Source organism: Pleuronectes platessa, chromosome 3 (assembly GCF_947347685.1).
Source record: "Pleuronectes platessa chromosome 3, fPlePla1.1, whole genome shotgun sequence".
Taxonomy (NCBI): Eukaryota; Metazoa; Chordata; class Actinopteri; order Pleuronectiformes; family Pleuronectidae; genus Pleuronectes; species Pleuronectes platessa.
Window position 1 is genome coordinate 6,826,943 of NC_070628.1, and position 14,076 is coordinate 6,841,018.

General features: G+C 39.1%; 2 protein-coding genes across 2 annotated transcripts; both read right to left on the minus strand.

Moving 5' to 3' along the window:
- Window positions 1-292: 292 nt before the first annotated feature.
- On the minus strand, window positions 293-4,047 carry asah1b (N-acylsphingosine amidohydrolase (acid ceramidase) 1b). Its single transcript, XM_053417860.1, has 14 exons — window positions 3,909-4,047; window positions 3,761-3,807; window positions 3,108-3,198; window positions 2,929-3,015; window positions 2,761-2,839; window positions 2,592-2,666; window positions 2,457-2,502; window positions 2,223-2,367; window positions 2,078-2,132; window positions 1,926-2,007; window positions 1,557-1,688; window positions 1,051-1,174; window positions 910-966; window positions 293-811 (listed from the first exon to the last, which is right to left on the minus strand). Exons 1-14 carry the CDS (start codon window positions 3,987-3,989, stop codon window positions 722-724), a joined length of 1,191 nt encoding a protein of 396 aa, XP_053273835.1. The 5' UTR covers window positions 3,990-4,047; the 3' UTR covers window positions 293-721.
- A 1,517-nt stretch (window positions 4,048-5,564) lies between these two features.
- On the minus strand, window positions 5,565-13,628 carry frg1 (FSHD region gene 1). The gene is made up of 9 exons (XM_053417862.1): window positions 13,490-13,628; window positions 12,215-12,282; window positions 11,497-11,619; window positions 9,546-9,603; window positions 9,086-9,200; window positions 7,876-7,980; window positions 7,636-7,727; window positions 6,172-6,282; window positions 5,565-5,709 (listed from the first exon to the last, which is right to left on the minus strand). The coding sequence occupies exons 1-9, from the start codon at window positions 13,546-13,548 to the stop codon at window positions 5,673-5,675; spliced, it is 768 nt and encodes a 255-aa protein (XP_053273837.1). The 5' UTR covers window positions 13,549-13,628; the 3' UTR covers window positions 5,565-5,672.
- Between the last annotated feature and the right edge of the window lie 448 nt (window positions 13,629-14,076).

Here is a 14,076-nt window from a genome sequence, read left to right on the forward strand (position 1 = left end):
GGTTTTAGCTCAGCAGGACTGGTTGGTTTGAAACAGACTGTTAATAAAGATGGATGACTCATCTCGCCAAAAAGCCTCAGCTGTTACTGCATCAAATAACTCTAATCATATCCGTCAAAATAACAATGTGATCAGATCCATCTGGTTTATGTCCCTTGGGAGGAAGAAGGGTTCGATGATCACGTTTCACTTTAGTGGAGCGGTCCATCTTTATACAGTCGATGGTTTTAAGCTAATGTCAGCAACACATTCATGTGGGTTCACTTCATAAATAATACAAAATCACCAAGTGTAATTGTGTGAATTCTTTTAATAACAATCTTTAAAAAAGCATGTTCAGCAATGAGGTACATTCATCAGTGTTACGTCATTAGAGACAAGGACCATATAAAGCATTAAAATTGTCTTTAATTTATTTATACACATGAGCAACAATGTAAGATCACAGTAAAAAGAGAAAGAAGAAGACATTTACAAATTAATTCACTTTGGTACCAGTTTCCCTCATGAACAGAAAAAGTGGGATTTAGTATTTTTGTCATTTATTCCTGAATTGTCTGAAACAGGGAAGACAAACATCACAGTGACAACAGGGAGACAAACAGACTTTGGTCCGGGAGACAATCTTTGGTTCTGTCTCCAGATCAGCTGAGCTCGTCTCATTCAGTGCCTCTGTCAACGGCTCAGCGTTTACAAACTGATCAGAGTTCAGATCAGAGCTTCACCAGGGCATGCAGGGGTTGGGGCAGTCCCGGATGTACGACTCCAGGCTCCCTTTAGACACTTGCATCAGTGACGTGTAAGTGGTCAACTGAAAAAGACACACGGGGACAAACGAGAAGCAAAAATGTTATTTCAACTGAAATCATTCAAAAAGGCTTTGAAGTGGAGATCAAAGGACAGACTCACCTTATTTAACACAGGTTTGGTGGAGAGGACGTCGTAGATGGTCTTTGAAGAGATGTTCTACACCGAGAGATAAACAAAGTCACATGATTGCATCACGTCTTCTAATCAGAGACAGGAAGTAGGTGTGGTCAGGATATTCACCTTCTGTGTGATCTGGTTCATGCACTTCATGGCGGGGGTCCTGCGGTCGTCCAGGAACAGAGGCTCCTCCCAGTGGTCGTAGTTGGTCTCCAGGACGAACCAGCGGTTCTGCTTCAGGTCCAGTCTGAAGGAGTCAGAGGGTAAAACATTGATGTGTGACAATCAGCTGCTCCACATGAAAACAGGTTTTGTGAAATAGGATCAAATCAGCTGATCTGAAACCAGAGCTGTCATCAGTTCCTGGTTAAGCAAGCAGTTTAATGTTTCACAAGACAAACACGAGGAATGCCGAGTCATGGTGAGCTGTGGCTCCACCTCTTCTACTGCTGCATTTCAGTAGATTACATTAGATTGTTTTACGCCCAGGACTGACTTTTACTATATAAAGTCAATTTAAACTGGGATTTTACAAACAGAATTTATCAGACGAGGCCTTTGGAATCTCGACTCTAGATCCAAGAACACAAACTCTGTGTGTAGTCGGGATTAACTGCTCCAGTGCTTACTCCAACAAGTCGATGTTGAGCTCTCTGGAGCGGGTGATGATGCAGCCCTGCCCCGTCTGGTTTCCACCGAGGATGAAGTAGGCAGGAGCGAGCAGCTTGGTTGTAGCCAGGCGGGTTTTGGCCTCCTCATAGCTGAGGGGACAGAAGAGACATGTATTTATTGAGGGGGGACAGAGACATGATGTGGAGAGACACCTTTCGGGGTTTTATACAAGAACATCTAGAACTAAACTCATGGAAATGACGTCTGCTACTGGATTGTATTAAATTAGACATTTGGCCATTGCTTGTGTGTCCTTTTGAATATTTCTTAATAACTTTTGAGTATTTGTGTTTGATTTTTCAAGGTGAAAGTATCAAGAATAATACCTGTTTGCGTTTTCGAGCACAGAGCGAGTGAGAAAGCTCATCCACATCCCGTCTCTCTGGCCCAGGACCCACTCCAGGATTCCTGCATTGATGAGAGTCGTCATTAAATCATGAATCAGTGCAGAGTGTTGATCTGAGAAGGTTCTACTCACCGATGTATCCTCCATCGAGGCTGAAGCGCTCATTCATAGTCAGGGTGAAGGTTTGCTAAGAGGGAAATTAGAAGTTAGTTAAGTTTCTTACATGTGCAAACTCCATCCTGTCAAGTTAGATAATGTTAAAGAGTAAAGATCTCACAGGCTTGATGCCGGTCAACATGCCGACGTATCCAGCGAAGTTGGTGGATTTGAAGACGGTCTTGTTGTTTCTCTGGAAGTCGAGGTTCACCACCAGAGGCTTCAGCTTCTCGGTGATGATCCACGACTTGTTTTTCATGTCCCAGCTGCGAGGAGGAACAAGTTCATGTCATGAGCTGTTTGGTCTTTTTTTCATCCCGAGTACGATCAAGCTTGAAAAAACTGAAATTCTCACCCCATAAATAATCCAAAATCCAGATTTCTGCCATGAATGAGGTTCCCTGAGAAAGAGCAGAGACAAAAACATTTCAGAACTGATGCAGCATCTCTTTAAACTTCACTATTTAACACGTCTCGGACGATGAGTCACCTTTATCATCTTCAGCGACGACTGACGTGCACACGGTGAACACCTCGTAAAAGATGTTGAACAAGACGACCTCACCTACAGGATACAAATTAAGAGAATAAGACAATTCAATGAACAGGTTAAGTTTAAGACTTTTTGAAAGACTTATAAAACATTTAAGCATTCTCACCGAGAGGAATCCCCGAAACATCAGCAATTCCTTTCATCTCCTCACCGAACGGTTTCGGGAGAGTTTTCGCCATGATGGGCTGCAGGAAATTAGAAAAACACTTCGGTCATAAGAGCTTTTTGTGACGATACACACATGACATCAGTTCCCAGGAGAAGTGAGACTCACCAGTGTGACGTCAACCACCTCGATCAGTTTCCCACTGGGCACGAACGCATTGGCCAGGTCTCTGACGGCCTGCATCATGGTCACCAGCTTGAAAACAGAAAAACACCACAAGTATAAAAAGGTGAAGCTCTGTGAGACTTTAGGGTAAATTACTGTCACGTACTTTAGAGTTCACTTACATCTTTTTTCTTGTCGGCGATCAGAGCGCTCCACCTCTTGCTGGGGGGCAAGTCGAGGTTCACCGTGTACCAGCTGACCGCCCCTCTGAACCTGAGGAGGAGGAAACAGCTGTGAAAGGACTCCAGAGCAACAACTTCAAAGATAACATCCAATCACTGATCATTTAATGGGATTAGTATTTATCAGTGTGAGGCCATGAAGGCTAAAAGGAGATGATCAATAAACTTTTAAAGAGTAACTCAAACTTAGAGTTAGATTTATGTAGCAGAGTAAAAAGTTAATTTAGCTTGAACCTATAGTAAAATAAAAGTGTAAAAAAACTACAATAGTTTATTTGTTTTATGGGAGTTTTCCACCGCTAGTAAACAAACATTGTTTTTTACAAGGTGCGGAATTTAACCAAAAAAAACATCAAGTACAAGGTGCGGAATTTGATTAAAACCCATCAGGTACAAGGCGCGGAATTTAACCCAAAACCATCAGGTACAAGGTGCGGAAGTTGAGCATGGATATTAACGAGGGGTAATTGAAGGCAGCAGCGCTCAGGTGTTACCAAAACACGAGTTACGTAAAGAAACAGCGATTCTCCACCTGTTAACGATACAAACGTTATTATCTTTCCCATTAGCTTCAGTTGTGTTACGCTACTTACGTGGGTCCGTTGGGCGGATACATGTCGGAGCGACAGTCCTCAGTGAACTGTGGAAACAAAACAACACCTTCAGGGTAAAAGCATCGACTCGAGCCGGTTCGTCTCGTTTCTCCTGTGGACGAGTTTAAACGATGGAACAGAAACTCACCGGTGGAACGAACTGAGCCAAAGAGACTGAGAGGAAAGTCACCGCGAGGAGGACAACAACCGGAGACATCATGTTCACCATGTTTCAACCAGAACTGTTTGAGATCGGTTCACTGCGTGAGGTATATCAGGTGACGGCGAGCGGACATAACTGTGACACAGGGGGAACCGGAAGTTACCCACGAGGGATAAAACAACTTCTGAACCAATTAAAAAAAGCACAAGTAAAATGAATTAACCATTAACGGTAAAATTAAACAATAACATGTATGTTTTATGGCATAAAAGTGAAAAACTCGATGAATATTATTAACACGCTGATAACGAACACCCCTCGACGCAGAGTCGTCCATTCCACACGGAAGTAAAATTACATGACCACTTTTTTTATTTGATTTCTTTATTACTCACAACAGAGACAAGTACAGAAACAATAACATCGTGTACAAATACACAGAAAAACCTCTCTCTACAATAATACTACTTTATTTTACTGGACTTCTCTATTCTTTAAAGTTATTACTATTATTGTGCTCTTTTTATTGGGTTATTTTGTTCCTAATACTTTATAAGTACCAGTAAAAGCTTTGAAATGATGACATAAGCCTTAGCTGTCTGTACTTGTAGTCATCGTTTACAATAAAGTAAATAAATATGGCAACAAAAAAAATAAAAAAATAAAAAAATAAAATGAACTGAGAATGCATTGTAATTTTAGGGGTATAATATCAAACGTTACAAGCTGTTATAGTTTAGATTGATTTAAGATTTTTAGCACAATTGCCTACCAGTGGCTTTATATTTATTAATATATGGAATTGATTTTTTTTATAAGTAGGTTTATCATACATTGTTTCTCGGTGTCCAGTCTTCAAAATAAGAACAGACAAAAAACCTCAATCAGCGCTCAAGTATGTAAAGTAACGAAGTACATTTACTAACTCTGCACTCCAGTGAGATTTTTATTTAGTTTTCACTTTTGACTATTGCTTCAATTGATTTCAGAGATAAATGTTCATTCCATTACATCTATCTAGTTACTTTGCCTGGTAGGAATTCATTTGATTCTTCTTGTTCAAGTCATCAGATATTACGGGGGAAAGAAATCTGACAGTGCAGCTAAAAAAATGTCCTTGTTCTTGTGCAGCAGCTTTACTTCTCCTCTTCCAAGCAGTTTTTCAAGCACATTGATTTAAAAGTAAACACTGGTTAAAAACATGAAATCTTTGTAATGTAAGTACTAAATGTGGTGATGAGAATAATGGTTTTGCAGAATATCTAATATTTGCTGTCTCAACAAAAGTAGTTGTTTACACAATGCAATGATGCATCACTAATTGTTGCCCAGTCATATATTAAATATATGTATTTCACGATAGATGTTTTCTGTATAACTAGCACTTTTACTTTTGAAGTATTGTGTCGTAATTTTGCTTAAGTGTTGACGTGCAGGATTTATGAGCATTTTTTTTAATACTGTTTTTCTAATCCTCATTCAAACAAACAAATAAAAAAAGCATCAGACATCCAGTTGATTCATAGCAAAGTCAAACGATAGATGATTATTTCCACTGTGGATCAGCTGACGTGTAGAAAAGTCACCACCCTGGTGAATCATACTGGCTGCAGAGTAGAATAATTGCACAGACAAAACAGATTTGACCTTGTGATGTTTATTATTATTAAAAAATAACATCTAATCTGAGATTAAAAGACAATAATGAAAAGGTGACATTTACAAAGACATGGCAGCGGAGTGGAATCTTCACTTGCAGTACCGGTCGGCTTTCATCAAGCTTCTCCTGTAATGACAAGAAAGATCAGGTTAAACTCAAAGTATGCAAACAATTATTTCATTATCATTTTCCAAATTATGAATCTTTGACTCTATTGTATCATAAAGTAAAAAACTGATAATTAACTTTTTAACAGTTTGAACATTAAGTGAAACTTCAGCTTTGTTTATTGCTTCTTTTGACACTGCACATCAAGAACATCGTGAAAAGAGAACTTCTTTACTTTCATACTTTATTTATGGTTTATTATTTGGATCTTGGAACAGACATGAATTGATCTTGAATGTCAACCTGTTGATTTGTCTTCTTTTGCATATGGATACACTGATAAGTATTGATTTTAATTTAGCCCAAATTTCAGTGGAAATTTAACCTCTTGTATGAATTTGATTTAAAAAGTAGAATTATCAAAAAGCAGAATGACAGCAGACATTTTACACTAAATATGCGATGATCTTGTTTTCACACCTGTCGAGCAGAGACTCATGGAACTTCCCGTCCGTTCGGGCTTTCTTCAACGTGACGGCGTCGCCCTCGTTGACCCGGAGCCGCCGATCTTGAAAACTCTGGAACTTCTTCCTGTAATTCACACGGCAACATTAATACGACAAATACCAACGGTTGTAAAAAAGGAAAATGGTTAGTGACTACCTACTAGCTGCGACAAAACAACACATACACAACGGATATCCCCAGAAACACTAGCGTCTCACGGTAACACTTCATCGTCAGAAGCTGTAAAAACTCATTCCTCCATGAATGCGGTTTCTCTTAAATACGCCTTGAACAGCTTCAAAATTAAACTTGATTAAATATTTTGCTATAAAACAACCGAGGCTACTTGTCAGAAACTTCTTTGATATTTAGTTCGCCTGTCTGTGTTTTATGATTCCCCAGCTGCACTCCATCCTGAAAGGCATTTCAGACGCTAAACACTACATCAAGACACAGGCTCAAGGGCAGCCATTATCAACATGTCAACATGACGACTCCATTTCAACCAGCATTCATCTCAAGCAAATAATAGAGCGGGAGCGCAAGCCAAAGAACGCAGAGCCAAAAAAACAAAACACAACAGCTTCAGATTTATTGCTTGGAACTGGATCGGCTACAGACGGGTCGTTCATTAAAGCTCTAACAGCATCAGAAGCTAAACTGTGGTAATGTTTGCTTCCTCGTTCTAAACAACACTCCATCAATTGCATCTTTAACACACGGGATTGAAGAGGAAGTCACTGAGGTGCGTGATCTCTAGTTGTTTTGGTCTGTCTGACACAATGTGTGGATGATGAAGGAAATAAAGTATTTTTGATTAGGATAAAGCAATTTAGCATTTATTCGAGAGGAGGCTACGAGGTAAAGTACTTAAACAGTAAAATGTCAAACCATTGAGAAATAGAATTTGATTGCTTTGATTTAATTCTAATCAATAACGCAGGACGTGAGAGATACAACATGTGCTACAACATGCAATATATTCTATGTAGTTTAATTCAAACAATAATTTTTCACTAGGAAACAATTTCAGCCTATTAAGCATTTTAAAATTAGTGCCACGAAAACACAGAAAGCATACAATTCAATAGATAAGTCCTAAATAAGGGATATTAACATTGTGCAGTATTTCTACAAATAATTCTAACAATATGATGATACTTATACTTAATTCAAATAGTTGGAAATATTTCATCTCCCGCAATATTGAGGATTCCCAAAGATAACACTCCGCTCAATCTGTGTATTCAAGATGCTTATTTGAAGGAACTTGGGTGAAATAACTCAACGTGGCTGAAAATCTGTGGATGGACTTTAGATCTTAAATTGATAAAAGGCTTTACTGGGTTTATTAGAGATTAAGAGTTCCAACATGGGTTTCCCTCATGTGTCTGTGACTGGGCTGCCTGTGTAATGAGTCAGCGCGACCTTACTCACACATAATTGATCTCACACGACTTCACATTGCCCTGGTCCTCGTCTGCTATGTCATCTTTGCGCTTGACGTCTCGGTCCACACTTGATCGGATCTGTAGAGAGGAGGGCGAATCAAAAACAAACAGAAAGAGATTCAATTTCAATACGTGGAGTCCCCTGAAGTGAGGGGTCGCAAACATGTCCCCTCCTCCTCTTTGGATTAACATGCATCCTAGCAGAAGAACACGATTTACACATCACCTTCAGCATCTCGCCTTCCCCCGCCGTCTTGTTCTTGGCCACAATGTCCCCGATGTCACTGTAGGAGATGAAACAGCTATTTGATGCCATGAGAGCCATTTTGCCCTGAGGCACAACAGAGAGGAAACAGAGGAGAAGGCAGTAGATTAGATAGAATTGCAGTGGGATTGGTTGTTGTGACAGGCGTGAAATGTTGCCTGATATTTGATGTGGAAGAGGCTCAGGGTGGTGCCAGGCCGGTTGTTTATAGGCTCGACAAAGCAACAAGGGGACCAACGTGCTACAGTGTTGAGGTGGAGGCCTCCTGCATAATGAAGGAGCTGCTCAGGGCTACAGCAAAGTGTCTCTCAGGATGAACTCCGGTCCAGCATGAGGCGAGCGGTGACAGGCAGGGGAGCACTTACAGGATATATCACAAATATAAAAGATGTGTACTTATTCAGATGTCAAACATCCATCACTGGTCACATGGGCGTTTACACAATTTAAACATTTACCGACACAAATACACTTAATTAAGTAAAGTATTTATGGGCATCTGACATTTATAAACATGAATTATTGAGCTTGATATTTAAATATCAGGTGCAGGCCTTGGTATCGGTTTACTTTCCAAAAACCAAAGATAACTTTTATAAAAATGTCGCTTTATCCAACAAATTTAGTTTTATATCACATGTGACAAACGAAAGCATTGAATAGTCACATTTGAGCTGAAACAAGTGATATCTGGATATTTTTCTTTGGTGTATTACTAAAACAATGAATCCGTCATCAAACAACTTGACTAATATCCATCTGTGACATGTGACCTATATATATATAGATCATGTCCTGTATGTTGCACAGCCTTTGTGTTTATATGTTAATTATCATTAATTCTCAAAGAGAGAACAGAGTTTGGTGTATTTGTTACAGCACCAGCTCTTCTGGTTCAGAAAGCTGGGGATCATGGGTAATAGCCACAGCTCAGTTGTGTTTCAGTTCAGTGAGTGGGATGACACAGTCAGAGCTACAGTCACAAACACACAAACTTTTTTTTTCTCTACATGAAATCCACTTAACCTCCTGGACACGGAGTCCGACCGATTAATCCCCACATGTGGTGACAGAGGGCGCTGTTGCTCAATGCATGTTACATAGTGTTACTTTAACTACTGGCCTCATTAGATCAGGATGGCCGAAATGAAACATTTAAAGATCCACTCACATCCTGGAAGACTGGTTCCCATTGTTCCCTGGCACCGATGGCATCTGAGCGGCCCACCACCAAACCCTCAGAGTTGATTCCCAGGTATTTGCCGTATCCAGACTTCAAGGCTATTCTGCAACAACAACAACAACAACAACAACAACAACAACGATCAGAATTTTTCCCTGGCACCGGAGGAGACAACACAAACAAAGCTAATCTAATGTTCACAACATCATTAGCTTTTCCTGCAGAATGTTTTTCTTTATGACAGGAAAGGTGAAACCGCCACAGGAGAAGTAGATCTCTAACAGACAGAACCTCCGAAAGGAGATGCTGCTGGTGGAAGCATAAATTACTGTTACATCTAGACAACACAAACAAATCCTTCATATGAAATGCATAAGTAGGGTAATAATTCTGTGGGTGGAGGATTATGTGTGGATGCAAACACGAGGAGCAGTTTGTGTGTACTCACCGGGAGTCGGAGAACTTGATGGCAGTGAACTGCTCTGGAGGGTCTGGTCCTTCATCCTCTGAAATACATAGAACGAGTTTGACCTTTTAAATCTTTGTCAGTATTACTTTTCAAATTGCTATGAAAACAGATGCTAAGATGGCAAAAAATCTACTAAGCCAACAGCTAAGTCAAATTAAATGTTTCCTGACGCAAGATCTTTGACTTGTTACTTAACCTTGATTTGTCAGTTGTGACGGAAATGCAACACAAAACAGATAATGCAGTGTTGAATTATTCACTGTACAAGAATCATATACTGAAAATGTGCATATTTCTTTTCAGATCAAGATTATCCTTCAGACAAATCCCATAATTGTCTTATACATTCAAATCCTCTGGCTGTGGAGCGCTGTGCAGATCTCAGACCAGTGCATGATATGGAAGGAACTGCTGTTTTGCATTTTAATGTTTTGCTTTAAACGCCGAGGTCTCCTGGGCACCCTGAGATTTCATAGAACTGTGACCCTCCTGCGTTCAGGTCACTTCCTGACTTTTAACGATGCATCAGAGCGTGGTACGGGCATCTGGTCGAGGAGGAGCAGAGTCGACTAGACATCAGCGCAAGAAGCATTAAAAAACTGTAAAATACGATCAGCTGCTGTTTCAAAAGGCTTATTATCGGTTGTTTATACCAGAGTATCCCCCTCAGTTTTGGCTGAGAGACCATCAGCATGTTTCCTTTGACCTGCAGGTGAATGGCAGCATTTTCTGCAGCTTTCCAAAAGGCTGCATCATGCACACTGTGCTGCTGCTGCTGAAAATCTATAATCTCTCTTTCTATACTGCTGGCTCTCTTTCATCTCCCAGAAACAAGCTTATGTGCATGCAGATGACGAGGGCCCACTAAGGGAGTTGGGATGCTTCAATCTCCGAACCGTTTTCACTGGTTCTCACAAAACGTGGGCTGAATTAATTGTGAATAGCTTCTCTCTTTACCGGAGAGACTAGTGCAACATGAACACAGCAACTCTCCCTCAGAAGATGGTGAAAAGACTTAGTTAGCTTTGCCCTTCCCCTCAATTCAACCCCTGCTTTACTGTCTGAATTTCCTGCTCAAATACTTTTAGCTTTTTGGACTGAATCACCTGAAGCCTCAGTGTGTTGTTTACAATATTGTCCTAACTGTTTTAATTATACACGTTCTCCAATATGTCATTCACTTTGCAAAAGCTAATTAAAACCACACCAATGCTGTAACCCAGTAGAACTGCACCACTTTCCTCACAATGTACAGATTTAATTTTTAGATGATCATCTTTACCCACACGGACATGCTTTGGGTTTTAAAAGACGGATGCTCAACAGATGGTAATTACTTTCTCCATTAATTGATTTGTCTATAACATGTCAAGAATTATTGAAAAATCCTCCACAGCCCGGGGGCGACGAATTAAAAATCATCATGTTTTATTTCCTCTCGCTTAATAAACTAAGACCCTAAAGAGTGATTGTTAGATTTTAATTAGAATTTGTTTTGAGTCATTACCTGGACAACATTTTTTTTTCTTTAATGGTAACACAACATGATTCTAACACACACAATACAGTTCCCGCTAGAATGTGACAGACAATAACAGTGAGTTTCTCCCCAGGTAGTGACGTCTGAGACATTACACTAAATAAGCAGGGAACACTCAATAAATTTGTGTAGAAATGGAATTACTAATAAAGGAGAACGGCGTTTGTATAATACTTTGCATCAGTGAGACGAATAATAACTCTTACAGTAGTTGATGTTGTTATTAAGCACAAAACCTTCGTGGGAAACTTAACATAAAGCTCAGAAATATCTCTCTCATTCTGTGATTACACCGTATGTTATGTCAGGTATCCTCAACAACATATACATTTTCTACAGTGCTGATGAAAGTGTGAAGGAGACGACTCTTCTGCAAAATGACCTGCTCACCTTTGTGTGGTGCACCGACTGTGAAAAGTCCGGTATCCATGGCATGGATGTACGCGTTGCTCTGCATTTCTAGGGCGACTGATCCTGTGATTTCTCCAAAGTTGGTGACGCACCACCACCCATCTGGTGAGCAGGAAAAACACCCAGGTCAGAATATGCAATAACACACATCAATGTTTGCTTTAAAGTCACAGAAACACAAAGGTGTAATCTCCACTCTCTCTCTCAGGCATGAGCTGTGTTAGGATTAGAGTTTATTAAAATCTTGATCTAGATGCCTCCTCAGCTAAAAATGTGTTTACCTCAGGCTGGCGGATTACTCTTTGCTGGTTCTTCTCATTTTTGTGACAAGCTGTGAGCAAATATAATAAAGCCCCTAAAAGTTTGGTATCAGGCAAACATCTATAAATACTGAGAGTTTATGACTGAAATTGTTGTTAATATGTCTAACTTTTCCATTTCAGACATTTAAATAAATCGTAATTATGTGGTCATAAAAAGTCTGAAAGGTAATATGGGCTGATTTTTGAAGACGAATAACATGTGGCAAAGATTTTCTCCAATTAACCGCAACAGCATAAATTAAAAAAAAATTCTGATTTATACAATAAAGTGTCTTAAGGAGGAAACTATGCTAAAATGTCTGTTAACATCTCAGCCACTTACATGCAGCTTAAATTTTGATTTGACAGTTTATGAATAAAGAAGATAAACACACCAACTACATCAGGTTTTTGTTCATCATCTGTCGCTTTTCTTTTCTTATCCTTGTTCTTCTTCTTTTTCCTGTCAAGAAAAAAAATACAAAATTGCAATCACGTCAAATGCTAACTGAAGATGTGGCTTTTAAATGTTTAATTACACAGGTTGACCTTGTAAAACATGAATAAACATAAGGACTCTGGGAGCTGCTGACTCTGGGAAAGGTGAATATATTTTCCATGAAATGCAATGCCAAGACTCTGAATATCAAAACCTGATCAATGAGTTATCGTTCAAGTTTCATCATGAATTAAAGTTTTATGAGACGAGCAGCAGAGCCTCCAGAAAAAAGACTCTTAGGACTCTTAATACATGCTGTGGATGTTAATTGAAAGTTAGATTTTATGGGATGATGCATAAAAATATTTTATTGCTTTTCTTATGTGGGGTTGTATTTATTGTGTTTTTATGTTTCTATGTTCATTGTATGCACCAATAAGAGAGCAAATTCCTTGTAGGTGTAAACCTACTTGGCAATAAATACTTTCTGATTCTGATTCTGAAAACAAATGACATTGAGTTTATGCATTTATATGAAAATAACGACAACTTGAACAATTGCATGTAATTATTTGCAGAATGACACAGAAGTGCCTCGAAGTAAAACAGCTACTTTACTTAAGTTTTGATATTTTTGTCAAAGGGGTTCCTATATATTTATGAATAAATACAATTGATACATTATAACTATCACAATAAGTATAAAAGAGGCTTATATAAGACGTACAAATACTTAATTATTCTAGTATTTATAATAATAGAGTCTGCTGTGATCTAATTCTCTGTATTCTACAACGTAAAGGTTTTCTAAGCAGTTATTTCTCTGTGATCATATTTAGTACCACTACTAATAGCACAAATAATAATAACACAACAATGTGCTATTCAAGATTTTGAAAACAAAAGCATTGTTTGATAGCATCAAACTGAATGATGGTTGAGATGTTAGCATAAATAGTGTTCGCGTGTTAGCTCGCCACGAAAGGCAGTCTGAGCTCGACAGGCTGTGAGAACTTAAGAACCAACACCGTGTTCGTATTTAATTGTTAACGGTTTGATCGTTTAACTAAGTTACTGATCAAAGATAGAGAAGTAAAGATCAAAGCCTCCTCGTTCTCGCCTCTGCTACACTAGCTAGCTAGCACAAATTGTGGATAATCCACTCGGTTAGCTCATAACAAAGTAATGTAGGCTGCAGGGACGTGTGCAGCTACGTGAGAGAGGAACTCACCCTTTGCTGAGACCTTTCAGAACCAGTTTGGTTGATTTCGCGCGTGAATATTCAGCCATTTTCTGCGGCTAGCCCAGAGGTTAGCAGATTAGCACAGCTAGCAAACACAGAGTGCTACTACGGTGGCCGCAGAGGGACATTCAAACCCCAAAGCAGTTCACCAGAAGGCGATTTCATAACAAGGATGCACAGGATTACTTAAACCGATATATTATATTTTACAGGTACTGCATTAGTTAAAGTAATGGGAGATTATGCTTAGTGTTAAAAAATAACAGTATTCCTTTCTCACTGATGGTTTGTAGCATATTCAATTTAATCCCAAAACTGATTTATCCAGGTATAGACAAGAGAGTAAGTAAAGTAACAAACAGAGTAAAAATATGAAAAACAAAATACAGGTGCATACTTATTAAACACCCGGTCGAAAAGTAACTAGATAATAAAACTGTCAATTACATTTAACAAGTCAAATGTAGCATAACAAGTACCTCAAAAGTTAAATTGGACTGCAAAGAGGTTTTGCACAGTCACTTATGTATGAAAAGAAAACCAACATGAAAATTAGCCCAGTTATTGATATCTAT

What these genes read in the sequence shown, in the direction of transcription:
- asah1b (XM_053417860.1), bottom strand. Translation starts at nt 3,989, where the DNA reads ATGGTGAACATGATGTCTCCGGTTGTTGTCCTCCTCGCGGTGACTTTC. An exon ending in TATCCGCCCAACGGACCCAC is followed by an intron (nt 3,199 to 3,760) that starts GTAAGTAGCGTA and finishes CCTCCTCCTCAG; the next exon opens with GTTCAGAGGGGCGGTCAGCT. An exon ending in TCGCCGACAAGAAAAAAGAT is followed by an intron (nt 3,016 to 3,107) that starts GTAAGTGAACTC and finishes TCTGTTTTCAAG; the next exon opens with CTGGTGACCATGATGCAGGC.
- frg1 (XM_053417862.1), bottom strand. Translation starts at nt 13,548, where the DNA reads ATGGCTGAATATTCACGCGCGAAATCAACCAAACTGGTTCTGAAAGGT. An exon ending in ATCAAGTTCTCCGACTCCCG is followed by an intron (nt 9,201 to 9,545) that starts GTGAGTACACAC and finishes TTGTTGTTGCAG; the next exon opens with AATAGCCTTGAAGTCTGGAT. An exon ending in TCGTGTGAGATCAATTATGT is followed by an intron (nt 6,283 to 7,635) that starts GTGAGTAAGGTC and finishes TGTGAATTACAG; the next exon opens with GAAGAAGTTCCAGAGTTTTC.